This window comes from Actinia tenebrosa, unplaced genomic scaffold (genome assembly GCF_029948245.1).
Source record: "Actinia tenebrosa isolate PJP-AT-01 unplaced genomic scaffold, QUT_ActTen_1.0 PGA_scaffold2__45_contigs__length_23673736, whole genome shotgun sequence".
In the NCBI taxonomy this organism is placed as follows: Eukaryota; Metazoa; Cnidaria; class Anthozoa; order Actiniaria; family Actiniidae; genus Actinia; species Actinia tenebrosa.
In genome coordinates this window covers 17857139-17876896 of record NW_028292579.1, presented here as the reverse complement: position 1 = coordinate 17876896, position 19758 = coordinate 17857139, and the positions used below count along the sequence as shown (strand labels likewise).

The 19758-nt window shown below is 36.2% G+C and overlaps 3 protein-coding genes and 1 long non-coding RNA gene across 8 annotated transcripts in view; 2 read left to right on the top strand and 2 right to left on the bottom strand.

The window, feature by feature from the left end:
- Nucleotides 1–9313: 9313 nt before the first annotated feature.
- Nucleotides 9314–14075, bottom strand: LOC116298981 (schlafen family member 12-like). 4 transcript variants are annotated; one of them, XR_004197400.2, is made up of 3 exons: nucleotides 12127–14075; nucleotides 11106–11194; nucleotides 9314–10702 (listed from the first exon to the last, which is right to left on the bottom strand). XR_004197400.2 is itself a non-coding variant. In XM_031707618.2 (3 exons), the coding sequence occupies exons 1-2, from the start codon at nucleotides 13804–13806 to the stop codon at nucleotides 12165–12167; spliced, it is 1173 nt and encodes a 390-aa protein (XP_031563478.2). In that variant the 5' UTR covers nucleotides 13807–13933; the 3' UTR covers nucleotides 9314–10702; nucleotides 12127–12164. The 4 variants fall into 4 exon arrangements, 3 of the variants coding, with proteins under 3 accessions (XP_031563478.2, XP_031563445.2, XP_031563456.2); XM_031707618.2 differs by lacking the exon at nucleotides 11106–11194 and having other exon boundaries at nucleotides 12127–13270; nucleotides 13740–13933; XM_031707585.2 differs by lacking the exon at nucleotides 11106–11194.
- Nucleotides 13640–14776, top strand: LOC116299029 (uncharacterized). 2 transcript variants are annotated; one of them, XR_016120570.1, is made up of 3 exons: nucleotides 13640–13777; nucleotides 13959–14003; nucleotides 14082–14776. It is a non-coding gene; the product is annotated as an uncharacterized LOC116299029 (long non-coding RNA). The 2 variants fall into 2 exon arrangements; XR_004197406.1 differs by having other exon boundaries at nucleotides 13959–14776.
- Nucleotides 14777–15420: 644 nt separating this feature from the next.
- Nucleotides 15421–17894, top strand: LOC116299015 (lipase ZK262.3). Its single transcript, XM_031707631.2, has one exon. The coding sequence runs from the start codon at nucleotides 15517–15519 to the stop codon at nucleotides 16867–16869; it is 1353 nt and encodes a 450-aa protein (XP_031563491.1). The 5' UTR covers nucleotides 15421–15516; the 3' UTR covers nucleotides 16870–17894.
- LOC116299022 (interferon-induced protein 44) overlaps nucleotides 17605–19758 on the bottom strand; it is an 84180-nt gene continuing 82026 nt past the window's right edge. Inside the window, exon 6 of the mRNA XM_089034637.1 lies at nucleotides 17605–18128. Coding sequence (XP_088890763.1) covers nucleotides 18097–18128 — 32 coding nt within the window. The 3' untranslated portion in view covers nucleotides 17605–18096. The remainder of the gene's footprint in view (nucleotides 18129–19758) is intronic.

Genomic DNA, 19758 nt, shown 5'->3' with positions numbered 1-19758 from the left:
TTTGCGTGTACAGATCATGAAGAGTTTTGGTCTTACAGAAAATGTATTGACTTACGAAAAAATGTTTGAAAATAAACCTTAAACGTCTTCAAGCTTCTATCTTTTTCTGTTTTTTACTTCTTCATTTTATCTTTGGATACCAAACAAGGTATTTTCAACATTGTGTGATCAGCCTTCAGCAAAATAAGTGGGTTTTTTACCCTCTGGTTACCCCCCAAAGACGCAAAGGATTATGGGGATGTGAAAGTCGAAAATGGTGAAATATTTGTTAGTATGACGTAACTTATGACTGTGACGTCATACCGGCATAGAATTTATAACTTGTCTAAGCAAAAAAAGTTATTGAAAATTTGGTGTCTCATAATGGCGTGTATCTTGTATACTCCCAGTTTGAGTTCGTCTTTTCTCAGTCTTAGCCTTGATTGTGTACAAATATGCTCTTTTCCATTAAGGTCCACTGTATAGTAAGGAACTTACTTACTACGGATCAATACGAATTGATTTAAATGCTATGGTCGGTTTTTGGTTGAATATCTGAATGTTATAACGCACAACCGAGACTAAGGCTGAGCAAAGAGAACTCAAAACTGGAGTATTAAATTCCCAGTATGATGTCACATCATCATCATCATCATTTTTCCCCTTTTCGGAGTACTAGCATCCTTGCGGAGCTTCTGTCTGCAGCACTTGTTGCAGCAGTCGCGTAAGGGCTGATTTATCGATCATACTTCTCCTAATTTGTGTGGAGTCCATTTGTAGAATTCCTTCAAACTTATTCCATAAACTTCTTATAAATCAAAATTGTTAACGCAAAACTTAAATTGAAGAAATATTTAATCACTTTTATAAAATCAATATTGCACATTACTTATTTCAACCCACCCTACAAAAACGTGTTCCAAAACATTGATATTTAGTATTTTTACACAAGTGAATATAATAAATGCGGCGCACTCATTGGTCACAATTTACGTCTTATGCTGTTAGATTCACCTACTGCTGAATATAAGACTGTTAACAGCCCCTCTTTTCCAGACTCAAGTAGAGGAACTGTGGACAACACACAAAGAAATGAATTACGCGTTGCCCACACAACGTAAAATTCCTATTGGCTGAAAATGAGCTGAGCAACCCTGTCAATGAGCTTACAAGTTCAGTGTGCACGCGGTCGATTAAAATTATACAACTGATGTTCCGCGAGAATGTACGTTTACATTCAATGCGAGGGAATAAAACAATTTTATAGCAATGGATTGCTTTTCCAGAAGAGCAGAAAATGATCGCAGCTGCAGTCAGACTTAATAATCTGAACGATATTTGCTGGCGAATTTGTTCTAAATGATCAACGATCGAGAAGCGGCTGAATGGACCGTACGAGTTTCTAGTCTAAGCTTGCAAACATTCTTTAGTCTTCTCCGCAGTCGATAGTGGGCAGGAAGATTTTGATTATGTTTTTTATTAATTTTATTTTCAGTCTGCTAATTTTTAGACAGAGGAAAGGTTTATACAAATTATAGTAACGGCTTCAAAGGACGCCAGTGATTCTTGCATGTGCTGCCTGATGCTTCTCGATTCCAGCCCGCACAGAAGGACAGTTTGATCTTGATAATATCAGCTCTTCTTATCTTCTTTTCAGTTTTTCTCCGTGTTCTCCGATTTTGTCCATCAACACGTGAGTCGAGTGGTGTGTGCATAAAGTAGTAAATGTAGTGTTAGTGAGCGTGAGTGAAAGCAGGCCCACAACAGTGTAAGCTACCAGAATAATCAGCCCACTCCAACAAATAAAATATTATTATTATCATAAAACAAAAGCAGGCGAAATGGAGGATGTCATTAAGCAACAGTTAACAATCAAACAACTATACCAGACTTCCGTTTATTGGCGATAGATAACTGGCCTTGTTTCTAAAGTTGGTAGTTTTCTTTCATCAAGTGTACTGCTAATGGCTTTGCCTGCCTGGCGTCCATTAAACATGCTACGGACAAAAGAGCAAACTCGTTTTGTTTCTCTTTCGTTTTTTAATATCTTCATGGAATGGGTTCAATTCTAATGAAAATTTTTCCATCTAATATTAGCAGGTGACGGTGAAGCTAGAGGCGATAATGACGGCTTAGAATTGGATATAATAAAATAAGATAAAATAGCCTAGGATGTAATTGATCGCCACGACTCGAACTACTACTTATGTAACTCAGCCTTTTAGCGAGGTATTCAATGAATGGATGATACTAATCATGTCTTGACGTTTAGTTTATATTTTTTGTTGGGCAAATGAAAGCTTTTGGTGAAGACGCCAGCTTCGATTTAGAAACATTGTGTTTTTATTTTTTTTAATCTATTTTTTGTCAAATTATTATTTCAGAGAGAATGTATGTAAAGATTGAAAATTTAGCCAACGGTTTCGAAAAATCGTCGATTTTTTTTCCTTCTAATTACTGTTTTCAATCATGACTGGAGAAGTTCGTCTATTATATGCGGTAGATGTTGCAGCGCCTTTCTTTGTACAAATCAAAATTTAATCTGTTTGAATTCTCGCAATATGATTGGCTGACAGCTATGATAAATAGAGCTCTCGTATGGGACTCTAGTGCGCGCGCTAACACCAACATTTAAATGCGTGGTCCTAACATCAATGGCACACTGAAGAAGATATGATCCGTGGTCACGGATCAACGAAAAGAAGACTAAGACATTAATTGTCACAGGGAAGCGCTTGCTATCTAAGATAGACAGCTAACTAACAGGTGAATTCAATGGAAATGCAATTAAGTACGTGAACACTGCTAAACTGTTGGGATTAGAAATTGACAATGAACTATCTTTTGTCCCTCATATAGATTTGGAGTATTAAAGAAATCAAGATCTATTTGTCCTTACGGCAACGGTTATCATATTATAATAGTATGATAAGGCCCATCTTAACTTATGTTTCTGTCATTTGGACAAATTGTGATAAAACGTCCTTATGTAAAGTTTTAAAGCTGCAGAAACGTGCTGCTCGTATAATAATCGATGCCGATCAACAGTCTTCATCAGTAGACTCATGTTTAATAAATTAGATGGCTTCCATTTTATGAGGAGACCAATATAAATAAGTTATTAGTAGCTTTTAAAAGATTGAAGGGCAATGCCCCTTCTTATATATGTAAATTATATACTTAAGCTCAACAGTGAGCTACACTTCAGAAATACAAGCTATTTTTCAAAATTTAATTTAATATGTCCTAAGTTTAAGCGTAAGTTAGAGGGGGGAGGTCTTTTAGTGTTACCACAACCAGGTTATGCATGGAATAGTCTGCCAGCAGTTTTTAGAAAGAATGATACTTTTAATGTTTTAAAATCTTCCTTATATAGATAGTTTATAGAAAATCAAAATGATTTATATCATTTTATAATATAATGTTCATAAACATTTGTGTTTTGCTTTTTATTGACATTTTTTATATAATAGCTTGTGTTATGTATTTTTTTAGCTGCATATATTTAGGGCCACAGGTTTGTTAGTATTACTTACTATTAATGATAATAATAATAATAATAATGATAATAATAATAATAATTTAATACTTATATTGCACGTGTTACATAGGAAGATGCTCACATGCGCATTACAAACTAAAATAGAAATAGAAATTAAGTGTTAAATATTATTTAACAATATTCGCCGAAGGCGAAGTGATTATCGGGGAATATTTACGGAGACGCGAGTATAAATAGTATTAATACACAGGTGATTCTTTCAAAAAAAGAAAAAAAGAAGATAAAAGGCATTTTTTTCCGGTAACAGCAACAAAGCGGCTGGCCGCCACTTTGAATTATCGCTGGAGGTGATTATCGTGTGATAGTGTGAGTTTCTTAACCAATCAGCGCGCGAGATTTTCTATAAGCACCTGTGTATTTTTACTAAAATATAATATTGTGTTACCCTCATTAAATAAAGAGTCTGCTACTACACTACTATGGAAACGAAATGTCTATTTAGCAAATCGATCGGAGGTCCCTCTTCTATGGTCTGTTTAGCAAATCGAGGTATTAGCACGATTAACGTTCACACTTACATGCGAGCTACTTTTCGATCCGAGACCACCCCTCGCGGTGGTCTTGGCTTAGATCGGATTGGGACCGATCGCATTTTGCTTAGGACCGTTCATATTTGGCACCTTTGTCTTGAAGGTTTTGTTGTACGTTTCATGTTGCTTACTGATGTACTATATTCATATGAAAACAATATTGCATTCACATCGTCCACAGTGCATTTCGGGCTTGGTATACAACGCAAATAAAACCCTGCAGCAATCTTTTCGAAATAGCTGTTCATCCGGTTATCAATAGCAGAAATCGCTTAGTGTATACACCTATATTTCAATAAAGGTTGTCGTCCCCATAGTCGATAGGCAATAGGCGATAGACAAAAAGCGATAGGAGAGAGGTCTGATTCCAAGATCCAAGAATAGCTGGAATGACTTGTGTGTCTGCTTCTTATTCTCGTCAAGAACATGGACCTTAGTGTGTTTCGTTGTTCTTGATTGTATTCAACGAAACCATTCCCATGTCGGAATGGACTATCGCCTTTGGCGATGACAACGTTTCTTAAAATAGGGCTATGTTATTTTAAACCAAAAAATGTTATTTATAACGGTGTGAACAAAATTTAAATTTCATATTCTTTTCTAATTAGTTACTAAATCATTTAGTAAATCAATAGTATTCGATTGCACGACTGAAATCAATATGAGAGTTGCACGATTAGAGCAAGAATAAAATGGTGGACGGCAATATATAATTGTTGGAAAATATTCTTCTTAAAATATTTACGATTGCGCACGGTTTATCTGTTACTCAAGAAGTTGGGTGTTACCTTTGATGTTACCGAGTCAAGCTTTTTATAGTAATAATAAAATGTACTTACTTTATAAATAGATTTTGCAACTAAACGCCCGTAGTTTTTTGAAAAAGATAATGTTTCACATTCTCCATTTGACGTGCCATTAGATATATTGAGAGAAAGTCATTTTGCATCCTTATGCTTTCAAGATCAGGAAAAAAAAAAAAGAAAAAAAGAAAGAAAAAAAGAAAGAAAGAAAGAAAGAAAGAAAAAATAAACAAATAAGTAAGTCAGTAAGTCAGTAAGTCAGTAAGTCAGTAAGTCAGTAAGTCAGTAAGTCAGTAAGTCAGTAAGTCAGTAAGTCAGTAAGTCAGTAAGTCAGTAAGTCAGTAAGTCAGTAAGTCAGTAAGTCAGTAAGTCAGTAAGTCAGTAAGTCAGTAAGTCAGTAAGTCAGTAAGTCAGTAAGTCAGTAAGGTCAGTAAGTCAGTAAGTCAGTAAGTCAGTAAGTCAGTAAGTCAGTAAGTCAGTAAGTCAGTAAGTCAGTAAGTCAGTAAGTCAGTAAGTCAGTAAGTCAGTAAGTCAGTAAGTCAGTAAGTCAGTAAGTCAGTAAGTCAGTAAGTCAGTAAGTCAGTAAGTCAGTAAGTCAGTAAGTCAGTAAGTCAGTAAGTCAGTAAGTCAGTAAGTCAGTAAGTCAGTAAGTCAGTAAGTCAGTAAGTCAGTAAGTCAGTAAGTCAGTAAGTCAGTAAGTCAGTAAGTCAGTAAGTCAGTAAGTCAGTAAGTCAGTAAGTCAGTAAGTCAGTAAGTCAGTAAGTCAGTAAGTCAGTAAGTCAGTAAGTCAGTAAGTCAGTAAGTCAGTAAGTCAGTAAGTCAGTAAGTCAGTAAGTCAGTAAGTCAGTAAGTCAGTAAGTCAGTAAGTCAGTAAGTAAGTAAGTAAGTAAGTAAGTAAATAAATAAATAAAACTATCAAAAAATGACCTAAACCGCAGGCTGTTCAATGACTCTTAAGCTCAACATTTTAGACATTATCACTTTGCCAGGAAAATATTTTTATACAGTCATTATGGAAGTTCAACTTTTCGGAATGAAGAAATATTTTCTATAAAACAGATGTAAGTAGGTCATACCTTTTCTCTTTGCTTTTTCTCAGTTCCATCAAGGTGTACTTTCATTTTCTGTTCAGTAAAAGTATTCAAATTGAATTTTCAAAAAGTTTTAGAATTTTGAAAATTAGAAAAAATTGCTTTCATACTCTAGGATAAATAAAAAACTCGCGAAATAGTTCGCTGTTTAGATGCGATTCTATGAAAAATAACGAGTATTTGCTTCTTCCTTGCAACTGTCGGGCAAAGGCCTAATTGGCAAAATTAGTGGCTTAATAAGCCTTTTCATAGTTTAAGAATCGATTCCACTGCGCATGCGATTTTATCCCGAATTTCTCATCTTCTTTTGTTTAAATAAGAACAAAAGAAGGTTTAGACAAAAGAAGGTGAGAAATTCGGGATAAAATCGCATGCGCAGTGGAATCGATTCTTAAACTATGAAAAGGCTTATTAAAGATTTTAAAAAATCTTTCCTGCAACCTATTTCCTCGATAGAAAACCCTAATTGTCAAGGCTGGCATCTTTGAACTTTTAAAAGCTATTTTTCAAAAATGATTTACCAAAGTGGTTGTATTGGACAACAATAAAGTAATAATTCCATTTTTCGAAAGACTGCTGCCCGATTATCGATTTTTAATTTACAGGCACTCAGACAAAACACAACTCTTCGCGTTTTGAGATCTCTTTCTTGCATCTAACAAGCTAAACTACTTTTTTATATATTTTATCGTGGTTTGGTTAGATTTTAGCATCTTCTCGACCACGCATTTATCAAGAACGGTTATTCAATATATCAAAAGTGCATCATCATTTAACTGTGCACAGCAATCGAATATCAAACTCGATATGAGCCACTTTACCAAGAATAATTTCCCAAAAATTGCAAAACGCTTGACATTTTTTCTTAGTTATAACATTAATTCGTTTAACTAATTTTTGTTTGGAGATGATTTTAAGGTTTACCTTGTATGCGATTGCTTCTAGATTAGCTGCTTGTTCGGAGCGAATGACTAATGACAGACAACTAGTACTTGTATGCACCAACTAACGCCATCGAGATCTGATGAAAAAGAAATGCGAGCTGCATTGTTTTCGAGGCAATTGAAAACGAAAAAAACGTCATGATAGAACAACCAATTAATTTTGAAGAAAATACGAAAGAAAAAAGAAAAAAAAAAAAAAGGATAACAAAGGTATGAAGAGGAACAGGAAAAGCAGAAACTATGGATACAAGAAAGTCACGAGCTTTTATCACACGCGCAATAATGCAAGAAAAAGTTAAGAAATAGAAAGAAGATCGAAGATATGAAGATGGGCACGAAAAAGAGAAAGAGAAAGCGCTCGGAAATCAAATGGAAAAACATATATTTTTAACTACAAAGAGCATGTTTAATTTTGAAAAGCAGTTCGGAGAATCCGTTTCTGATAATTGATAGAAACGATGAAAAGGTCAAAAGTAAAATAACCTGCTCAGGAAAGAAAAAACAAGAGAAAAACAAATTAGCAGCACAGAACAAAAAACTGGAAAGCCGAGTAGGAAGTTAAGAATATGAAAGAAAATGTCGCTTTGGCATACGGCAAATTTTCACGCCTACGAAACTGTGAAAACACATAATGATCAACATCTAGATTAATCTAGGAGAAAAATACGAAATATCCAAATTCAAATTTGCACGTGTTTTTAAAACAGCAGGAAGTAATTTGGAATGCATCAAACATAACATATTGTTTAAACCTACTTGAATGAACGTTATCATACCATATCAAAACATTAGTAACTTTGTGAGAAAGGAATACATTAAAAGACAAAAGAAAAAGTTCAGCTCCAGTGATCTTTTTTTGCTTTTTAATATAATTCCTATCCCACTATAAATCACTAATGTTCTATTTTCGTATGACAACGCCGTTCTTGCAAGTAGGTGTACACATACGATAGACACTCGTCAACTTGTTTATTGATGCTAATATTGCGGTTATTGATGCTGTTATTGCTCTGCTGCCATTTACGTGCCGTTGTAGTCATTCTAAGAATCAATTGAAACACTTAAAAAACTTTCATTTTAGATAAGTCAGTTCATAGTTTAAGAATCGTTTTCAGTGCGCATGCGATTTTATCCCGAGTTTCTAACCTTCTTTTGTTTAATTAAGAACAAAAGAAGGTTTGAATAACTAAAAGGTGAGATATTCGGGATAAAATCGCATGCGCACTGAAAACGATTTTTAAACTGTGAACGTTAACTGGTTTATTGAACAAAATACACTCTTTTCGATCAGGCAAGACCATGAAATTATTTGATGCTATAGGGACCGGTCATCAGTAAAAGAGAGGGGGTTTTAAACTTTGAAGGATCTTCTTTTTTCTTGGCCAGTTTAAAACGAAGTCAAAATATGATTACTTCACAAGATGGCATGCAGGAAATGCAAATGATGTGCAGTTTAACCTACGGTTTTATAGACCACCCACTCCTCTTAAGAAGATCAAAACTATGAGATCCACCCGGCTTCCTTTGCTTTTCTTTTTCTTTTTGCCTTTATTTAATCATATATTTCAACATAAACATTTTTTCGGACTATATAATCTATTCACAATAGTCATAACACAGCCATTACTATTATAATAACGGGTGTACCTAACGCCTTGGAGCTACAGACGAAAACGTTTTTAATTAAGCGCGTTGAAGGAAGTTGGTAAATGCCTAAATCTCATTTGAACCTAATAGAATACGTGAGTGAATATTGCTAATATACATTAGGTTGTCTTCTTTAACGCAAATGGTATAGATGACCATTTCCCGCGTTTCATTTCACCTTTTGCAAACATTCTCACCAAAAGCCTTGTACAATAACTTAACAATTTCTCGCGCTGATTGATTATTCATTGGTTATATTATATCGATAAGAGGACAGACAGATAAAGGTGACATCAACCAGTGCGTGCTCTTTCCTTAGATTGTTTTCAACACTAAAAACGAGCTTTTTTCATTTTTGCTATTGAAAAACCAAATTTACATCATACACTTAACATATAAATAACATAAATTTACATCAGTTTTTATGTGTCTGTACTCTTATTGAAGATAAATTTCGTAGCCGACACTACTTTGACAATGCAATGACGATGAGGACAGACACATAAAAAACTGATGTCTATTTGTGAATTAACGCGGAGATGCATAAAACTCGTTACCTAGGCAATAAAATAGGCCATTTTCACGTTCACGTGCTGTTTTATCACTTCGATAACTAGTTAAGCCGAAGGTCCCTTATAAAACAGACATTAAATTGCTTCATATCTTGAAATCGAAAGTATCTCATAAGGGAAAAAGAAGTATAAAAAAAAAAATTTTTTTGGATATGCATTAGTATAATCCAGCAAAAGTTATTAGATAAGGGAGTCTATTTTTATTTTCCATCCAGTAATAGTCATGTGATTACTTCCTGCACATGTCGTGGTGCACACTTGAACGTGAGATGACACACATGTGGAGAAGAAAAATTGGGCATGCGTTATGCTCTCAACAGTACGTCACTCTTATTCAAAGCTTGGCTAATGATTGTATATAAGAGAATAGGAGAAAAATATCAAATGCCCTTGGCGGGGGAATCGAACCCACGTCTTCCGTATTCTGGTCTGATGTGTTAACCAACACATTACAAGGACCAGTCACGCTGATAACGCAGCCGGAATATGAAATGTAGGGTACTCGTGAGGATCCCAGAGTGATATTTTTTCTCTATAGGTAAGTTGAACACCGCAAATATGTACGCAAAGGATAGACATAGTATAGTAGTAGTTCGGTGTGTGTAATGAAATAGAGAGAATAGGAAAAAAATATCAAATACCCTTGGCGGGAATCGCTCTGGGCTCCTCACGAGTACCCTACATTTCATATTCCGGCTGCTTACAAGCGTGGTTGGTCCTTGTAGTGTAGTGGTTAACACATTGGACTAGAATACCGAAGACGTGGGTTGGATTTCCTTTCTGTTCTGTTCTGTCTGTTCTGTTCTGTTCTGTTCATAATAGTGGTTGGAGAGGGAACGAATATCCCTCAAGGTCGAATCGTTAGCATTAATCCAGAAACTCATAAGGAGTTGAAACATGTAACAGCCATACATTTCTTTTTGTGATGCTCCGAAATATTAAACTTCTTCTTGACAAATTTCTTTCTAGTAAATCACGCCCTCTTGCTTCAAAAACTCCCAAAACTAAATTACAGGCATATATTACACATGTTTGATTGGAAGATTTAATAAATCTCCTCTGAAAGTCGGAAATTCAGCGAGTTTGGCATGTGAGAGAAGCGGCCATCTTGAAACCAAACCCATATTTCCAAATATGGTATCAAAACTCCTAATTTGCATATCTGAATATTTTGTAGCATGGTTATAGTGATACACGTTTCATCTCCCTTATAAGTTATTAATCGTATGAAAATTCTGTTCAGAAGCTTTTTTTGCTGAGGGCTTGGTTTACCTGGAGCCTGTTCACACTTGGTTCCTGAGCACGGTGCTCAAGAGTACAATCCTCGCTGGGCACTGATGTGAACGCAACTAATTTTGAGTACCCCTGCAAAAATTCAGGGATGGGCACTGTGTCCGACTACAACGTTAGGACATAATGATTAAACACCAAAATTAAAAACTCGGTACAGGTCTTTAACGTCTTTTTTCCTTTATTTTCTCTTCTTTTTCTTTTGCAAATTCAAGACCTACCAGGTAATGACTTCAGCCCCATCTTTTAGAATGTAGAACTTGCTTTGGATTTTCAAATCCTACCTAAATTAAGATTAAAAAAATACTTTTTATTCTAAAAAAATATAATAATAATAATTAATAATAATTAATAATAATAATGATGATGATGATGATGATGATGATATTTGCAAGCAATATGGTTTTACCGTCTGCATAAAATGGTAAGAACATGAACCTGAAAAAGTAATGGACAACGACACAGCAACAGTCCTATGGGACATGCAAATACATACGGAAAAAACCATCACAGCTAATAGGCCCGATGTTATAGTCAAGAACAAAGTAGAGAAACGACGTTCTCTGATAGACGTGTTAATCCCAGAAGAACTAAATGTGCCCCTAAAACAAGTAGAAAAACTCTCAAAGTACAAAGATCTAGAAATAGAAATTAAAATAATGTGGGGTATGGAAACAAAAAGCATACCTATTGTCATTGGGCCACTGAGGTAAATGTCAATCATTTAAAAGGGGACATCTCTATCACAGAAGTACAGAAGATCGCCCTCCTGGGAACTGCATACAACATTAGGATAACTTTCATTATTACTTGATTTTTTAAAAATTGTTATGCTGTATCCTGTAAATATATTCTTGTTTTCCCAAGGCCCATATGATGATGATGATGATGATAATAAATATTACATTTATATAGCGCTATATATATACATTATATAGGGTTTTACAATTCAGTAAGCTAACAGAAAGAAAAATTGATATCTTAGATCATTAGGACTAAAAAAAAGTTACATTAACAAAAAAAATTACATTAACATTATTGGGTAGTCGTCTTTCACCGCTGTGAGTCCAACGGGTCGGGTCGCTGGTTCGAGCCCTGCGGTCGCCACATGTGAATTGAGTTTGTTTGATGTGTTGTTCTCTCCTATACTACTAGGGTATTCTCCGGTTTTCTCCCTCCGTAAAAATCAACATGTGCATGAGTCGAGCGTTGTGTGCATAGAATATTAAATGTAGTGGTAGTGCGTGTGAGCGAAAAGTGTCCCCAATTAGTGCGAAAGCGCTAGAACGACTAGACACTTAAATAAAGTGATTTATTTATTCTATTTATTTTTCCATAAAATAGTCTAGCAATGTCAAACACATTTAAATAAAAAGTTTCCGTCTCTTAATGTTTTTAGTATTTTATCTTTTTTCACGGATGTATAGTACTTGGATCTGGATTAGAACTAAATAGATAAGACCTTTGCTTTAAAAAGTGTTCGCAATCAAAAGACGAGTTGTAAATGGTACTTTGGAAAACTCACCATGAGGTAGCAATGTTGCCATCTTTGCTACTATATTAAAGTTAACATTGTTTAACTTAAGTTTTAAGTTAAGTTTTTTTAAGTTTTTTTTTTTAGTAATTCTGTTTAGTTTTATTTTTTGCTTTTAAACAAAGTTTAACAAACATGAGCAAATTTTGATCATGACATTTACTAGATATTTACCTTATTATTATTACTGCTGTAATCCAGTGTTATATAGTTTATCTAGTTCCATTCTTGAACAAGTTGAACACTCGTGCGTGCTGTCTAGCATAACGTGATAATTCATCAAAATGGTGTTTATTAGCACGATCCTCAGCTTCTTCAGCTTCATCTATAGCATGATCAAGAATATCAATGCGTTTCTTTAGCGTTTTTTGAGCTTGAGACCTCCGATAGGAAAGGCTGGATTTCGCAAAGCTATGTTGGCATTTACGAAAACCATTCATTGAACCGGAATCTATCTCCAAATCACTTGCTCGTTTTAAGCAATCGATTGCTACTTTAATGTCCTCTTCAGTGACCAAATCATCTACGACATCACCAGAAAGCGAACAACCTAATTTCAAAATAGCCATGTTGATAAAAGTTTTTTGTTGCATATCAGTTTTTGATTCTGGAACGTAATCGGCTTCTTTCAGATGTCGGAGTGCTTTATTGTAGAATAAGAGGGCTTCGTATTTGAAATCGTAACGGTTTTGTAAGTCCTTCTTCAGCAAGTCTTTTAGGTCCTTGTTGCTTTCGATGATCGTGAGCATGGTGGCAAAGTGCACGTAAAATTCTGCAGTCAAAATACTTGGAGCAAGCTGTTCGACTTTAAATAAACAATCCCTTGCAATTTCGTAACTTTCTTTGTGATTGCCACGAGATCGTTCCATTGCCGAAAGTATAAGGCTTCTCCTAATATCGAAAATTGTGGTATTTTCTGTTTTTGATAAAAGAACATCAAAGTCTGTGAGACAATTTTTGGCTTCTTCGTACTGGCTCTTTCTGTAATGAAACAAATACCGCTTTGATAAGACAACCAATCGCTCCTCGACACCCGTGTTATCGCCTTTCTGCAACTCTGCAAGATGTTGATTAAATTTATCCCATTTTCCGTTATTTACTTCTCTCAGCAGTTCTCCATCAAGTTTGTCACAATATAGCCTTAATTTCGGCGAACTCCAACAAATCCGTGACACTGTAGGGACTATCTTAGTGTCTCGCTCCGTGATCGGATAAAAAAATCTTCTTTTCCACTCCGCAAATGTCATTTTCTTGGCTGTGTCATCAACAATGTGGTAACTCTCTGGTTCACTACAGAATACGCCTCCTTGGCAAGCAGCTACAAATATCACGATAACAAATGTTAATCGGATCGGGCTACCTTCGTCGTCTGTCACAGGCTCGAAAGAGATATCCCACTGCCCATGTCTTCCCCTTTGTGGCTCACCACAATAATCAGGCCATATCATCTCGTTTATACACTCACTGACTTTCTTAATCAAGTCTTCTTTTTCTTCGTCCATTACTTTCTGCCCCTCGACTATTCCGTCATCTCGAACACCACAGTACAGACGACCCCCGCAATGATTAGCGAATGCAGAGACGTATTGAGTCAACTTGTTGTTTTTAAGTCGGCTGGCAAGATCTGTGCTTCCTAACTTATTCGATTTAAGATTTTTGAATTGCACTGTCTTCGATTCTTTTATGCCGATATCCCGGCCGAAAATAAATGTAGTTGGAACACTTTTATCTGTTTCAGTAACATCAACGATTCTGCGAATGTTTAATATCTCCTTCACGGTACTAACCTCGAGAGAACACACCAGCATCACTTGAGTATCGGTTGGTAAGTAGAGGTTGTAATTCATCGTACATAAAGCGTCATGTGCTTTGACTTCAAAAATAATTTGGTTGCATGTTTCACTGGAAATTCTTAGTTTCTTGGTGATGCCCAACGTAGCTATGAAATTCTGAAAACGCTGCTCAATCGGACGGATGATTTCATCGGCCGTCTTTTTGGTTTTCAGTATCAGTGTACCGCCGCCGCTATTCAGTAGAGCACAGACATATTGGTATGTTTTAGTCTTGAAATCTTTGTCGCTATCATTCAAGGTAAACGATTTCTGTAACACATTCTTCTCCATTTCAAGACAGGAAAATAATCAAACTGGCACTGATGACTAATAGTGTGCTCTTACTGATTCCTAGAAGCGGGACGTTTATCGTCCCAATATCCCTTTTCATACAAAAACGCGTAATTCCAAGAAAAATACTGGACACGCAGACGTCTAAGTCAGCTAAGTACTACATCGTGTTATTGGAAGCTATTGGAATAAAGGATTTGTAAATAGAATACAATCATATTAATAAACTTCTGAATAATGTTTGTTCCTTCTGACCGACGCTATTGTCCTTGCCAGCCAACCATAGATCGATTTGCTGATGAAAGAAATTAAATTGGCAAGAACTATTGTAGATGAGTAATGGTTGGCAAATGCTAATGTTTGTAAACACCAACCATCGCTATACCACAATTAACCAGTATATCTTCCACCATTGATAATTTACATGTATATTTCATAAACCAGAGCTAGAAATGAATTTATGAAGTAATAACGTTTCAAAATAAAAATGCAATTTATCAGATTCAATTCGTTTGGTAAGAGAGATATTTCTAAGATTTCTGTTAGAGGTACGATTATTATTCACAGACGAAGCCAGACGTACACCGATCTGCTGGGTTTGTATTCCTTACTAAAAGGGCGAAAATAAAGCAAAACTAGAGTGTAGGCCAAGAAGGCAAGAAATAGATACCTACTTGAAAATAAAGAGAATTATTTATGAATTATAATGCTTACTCTTTTGTAAATTGAATATAAATAAGTTTGTAGACTTTTTATTTCAAGTTGATTTACGTTACTGCGTTAACTACGAATGATTTGCATATTCAAATCAAGCCTTCTTGAAGGGGGTTCCCCGGAAAAGAAAACTGACCAATCATAGATAACAATTTGGATTTCAGACATTGTGGGTCATATCAAAACAAAACAGATGAAGTTGGATCTTTTTGAGCTTGAAGACAAAATCGAACGAACAAAGGCAGCTTGACGGGGGGAAAAATGAAACAGATAAATGCAAGAGTAAACTCTACTGTTAATACTTTGAATAAATTTATGGCTTGAAACCAGGTGTTATCAAGTTGTTATTAATTTGTTGTGAAATGCGATCGCCCTTGTGATTGTAGTCTGGAGATGTATAAATACCATCGACTGTCTTCCATAATTTTCTCACTGGACTCTGAAGATGACTTTTGCTTGGGTTTTCGAAACGTCAGTCGCCACAAACGACTGTCTTTCTCAAGACTATACTCATCCGGACGATCAAGCTTCACAAAAATCGGTTGAATTTTAGTGACAAAGCGTATTCGAGTCGTTAACTGGGTACCCTGTGTAATTCTCAGAAATATGTTTCTTGGAAAATAGTGCTTTAAATAGCTATAGTGGACATTTCTTAGTACTAAAAAAAGCATTTAGGCGTCAGTGTTAACACAAGTATCACTTCTTACTTCGAACTAAGTCGGAAAGAATGTTTTGTACTGCAGTTTTATACTTCTTGATCCTTCTGGTACTTCCCGATGCCGTTGAGTTAGTTTGTGATGGCAACAATTGCAAAGACTGCGTTAAATCAAGTATTAAATGTAGATGGTGCAAGAGAGATGGCGAGTGCCATATGCCAGGCGCCATTTTCACAAACCCATGCAAGAGAGCTGAGAATATAGTCGAGGAATCACATTGTGGTAACACACTATCTCGATACAAGCCAGAGTTATCCATGAAGATGTTACTTCTGTCAGCGGCAGCGTATGACCCGATTGATCCTCAGGGATGTCTAAATAATTCTCTCTCATCTGCCATGTTCCAGCTTCGAATTGTCGTCACAAGGAAATGCGACAGCTCTGGTAACAAATGTTCTGCCTATGTTGCCGTTTCTCATTCTCTGAAAGCTATTGCTGTTGCTTTTCGCGGATCTTTGGATTCTGATCAAGCGTTAGAAGTGTTTTTTAGCGCTTTAACTAAGCCTAAGGAATCTTTTTTGGGTGGCGAAGTTCAGTCCTACTGGAAGAAAGGATTTGAGGAGTTATGGACTTGCTTAAAGGAGGAAGTAAAAGCTCTCGTTACCGTATACCCATCGTATCAAGTATGGGTGACTGGACATTCTCTTGGTGGCGCGATGGCATCAATGGCAAGTGCCTGGCTCGCCTATTACCATGTTGGTTCTCCTACAAATATCATATTATACACGTTCGGAATGCCTCGAGTTGGAAATTACGATTATGCTTTGGAGCATGATAAGCTTGTGAATAACAGCTGGCGCGTTGTCAATTATGATGATCCCGTTCCTCATTTTCCAATTTTGCTATCCCCGAACGTCGTCATCCTTAATAATCCTTACCATCACGGAGTGGAAGCTTATTACGAAGTGAGGGCCGCCAGCCCATATTCACAGCACAAGGAATGCCATGGCAAACCATACAACGAAGATGCATCTTGCAGTTTCACAACAGTGCCGTCGTTTCTCGATTTAGAAACACACAAGGTCTACTTCAGCATTCCAGTTGGAACATTCTGGAAGACAAAGTGTCTTCGCTCGAGGCGCAAGAAGAGAGACACAACGGAAAATTCTAATACAACTTCACCGAATAGTTTTCAGTTTAAAGATGACGTATGCTCGAAGTACAAATACACTAACCACACGTATGTTCAAGTGGCCAAACCGTCCCGCAGTACAGCTAACCCCACATATGTTCAAGTGGCCAAACCGTCCCGCAAAACAGCTAACCCCACATATGTTCAAGTGGTCAAACCGTCCCGCAGTACAGCTTCAAAGCTGATTGGAACCCTTCATTTCTTTTTGCTCCTGATACACATTTCTACCTAAATACTGGTCAGTATTTGTTCTTATAAAAGAAAAAAAATATTATACCCTCATGGAAGCTTCGTTGTTACTTGCCATTTGCAGTCCATAGATATATACAAGCTGTCGATAGTTGTCAGTGGCAGAAAGCATCGTAATTCATTATAATTTAAAATATTGTAGGCTGCACTCTTTCAGACATCTACCAGTGGCAGCAAGCATTTTAATCCATTAGAACTATAGATATTGTATGCTGCACTCTCTCAGCCATCTACCAGTGGCAGCGTGCATTGTAATCCATTAGAACTATAAAGATTGCATGCTACACTCTCTCAGCCATCTACCAGTGGCAGTGTGCATTGTAATCCATTAGAACTTTAAATATTGCATGCTGCACTCTCTCAGCCATCTACCAGTGGCAGTGTGCATTGTAATCTAATAAAACTATAAAGATTGTATGCTGCACTCTCTCAGGCGCCATCTACCAGTGGCAGTGTGCATTGTAATCCATTAGAACTATAAAGATTGCATGCTACACTCTCTCAGCCATCTACCAGTGGCAGTGTGCATTGTAATCCATTAGAACTTTAAATATTGCATGCTGCACTCTCTCAGCCATCTACCAGTGGCAGTGTGCATTGTAATCTAATAAAACTATAAAGATTGTATGCTGCACTCTCTCAGGCGCCATCTACCAGTGGCAGTGTGCATTGTAATCCATTAGAACTATAAAGATCGGTTGAGCCATCTACCAGTGGCAGGGTGCATTCTAATTCATTACGACTATAAATATCGTATGCTGCATGTTCTCAGCCATCTACCAGTGACAATCCATTAGAACTTGAGAGATTGTATGCTGTACTCTCTCAGCCATCTATCCGTTTTTCTTACATCTAATCAGCAACACTGCCTTAGTAATACCTTATCTCAAAGAACATACCAACTCAATTAGCCTTGTGACACCCACACCCTAACAGATAGCAAAGCTTTATTGAGATCCTTAATTGAGATAACAACTGATTACATAATAAAATATGATATAATGATTTTACAGTGCTAATGTAATTATTGCATGCTTTATGATGATATATGTAATAAATTGAACACCGTGTAATAACTCCCGAGCATTATTTGGTTCTTTAGTTGATAACAGTTCTTCCGGTTATAAAACGAAAAATCCCAATCAATAAAAAAGTCGCTTACTACACTCGACTTCAATTCTAATTCACAGGAACTTTACCTTAATTCATGCTATCGATCTTGGGGGTTCGCAGTATTTTTATCTATATATATATATTTAAAACACTCATTAATAATTCATAAGCTTATGGTCCAATTGGAGCCACCATACACGTCACGTGCATGAACCTTTATACCCGATAAAGTCCTCTTCATTAGTATTCAAGTGATTTTATATAAAGACACACGTGATCTTTATATAAAGACCACTCGAATACTATGAGGATGACTTCATCAGGGATGAAGTATGCATCCAAGTTTAGATGAAGACATAGAGCTTCATCAAGGTCAAAGTCAACCCTAATGATCTTTGACTAACGTGCCTGTCTTTGCCTTGGCACGCAATATCCAACGTGTGGGAGCTTCTATTGAATCTGGTTGCGCATGCCCGTGACGTCAAATCTCTATCGAAGTATAAAAATCCATGTTCGTGACGTGTATGGTGGCTCCAGTTGAACCAGAATCTTATTAATTGTTCATGAGTGTTTTAAGCAGTTCAAAAAACTCGTAGATCGTGTTTTATCAGGTATTAGAAAACTCATTAATAATTCATGAAGACAACACAATAGGAATCATGACCATGAAGGTGATTTTATATCTGATATAGATTCGTCTTCATTTGCATAAACTTTAACTTGGATTTTCTCTATCAAACTTGGTTCATTTCGTAAAGTATTCTGTACAATATGAAAACATACATCATCAGTTTTCTAAGCCGTATAATAAACTCGCAGATCGTGTCTTATCGGGTCTAAAACCACTTGGCTGCGCCTCGTGTTTTATACCCGATAAAACGCTCCTGCTCGTTTTTTAAACAGTACTAAAAGCACTCGGCTACGCCTCGTGCTTTTATACCCGATAAAACACTCCTGCTCGTTTATTAAACAGTACTTATCAAACTCATTAATAATTTATGAGGAAAACACAACAGAAATCACGACCGTGAAGAGTTTTCACCTTTTGCCGTTCATTAACAGAAAATGTACATTCATTTGTGCCAATAGTTGTATCAATAACGTGTAATGTACTTTCATCAACACCACAAGTAACATCATTAGCGCGGATCAACTTTCAATAACGATAACTGAATATGCGTGTACATTCATAGGCATCAATGGACAATCAATAGCGCGTTCGTATATTCATATGCGCGGAATGTATTTTCTTGTGCGCGAAATTCAACTTCAATAACACCAATTGACAGACAATTGCATTTATGGACAATCATTTACCCAAAAGTGAAAATTCATTAGTGCTATTAGCATAATCATTGACAATCTATAACGCGTTTGGACAATCATGAGGGTCAACGTTATATTCTATATGTGGCAACCATCACTATCGCTAAATGTGATCAGTGGTTCAGATATATGCAAACGTATTTGCCACGATGTATAAATGGCGAAGAAATTGAAGGCTAAAATAGTTTTTTAAAAAATCGCTGATTGTTTTATTTCTCTTATTGTTCATTCGAATCATGCCACTGTTTGTCGAACCACTCTATAGAATATAACGTTGACCCTCATGATAGTCCAAACGCGTTATAGATTGTCAATGATTATGCTAATAGCACTAATGAATTTTCACTTTTGGGTAAATGACTGTCCATAAATGCAATTGTTTGTCAATTGGTGTTATTGAAGTTGAATTTCGCGCACAAGAAAATACAATTCG

Coding starts and splice junctions, on each gene's coding strand:
- LOC116298981 (XM_031707585.2), bottom strand. CDS start 14,075: ATGGAGAAGAATGTGTTACAGAAATCGTTTACCTTGAATGATAGCGAC.
- LOC116299015 (XM_031707631.2), top strand. CDS start 15,517: ATGTTTTGTACTGCAGTTTTATACTTCTTGATCCTTCTGGTACTTCCC.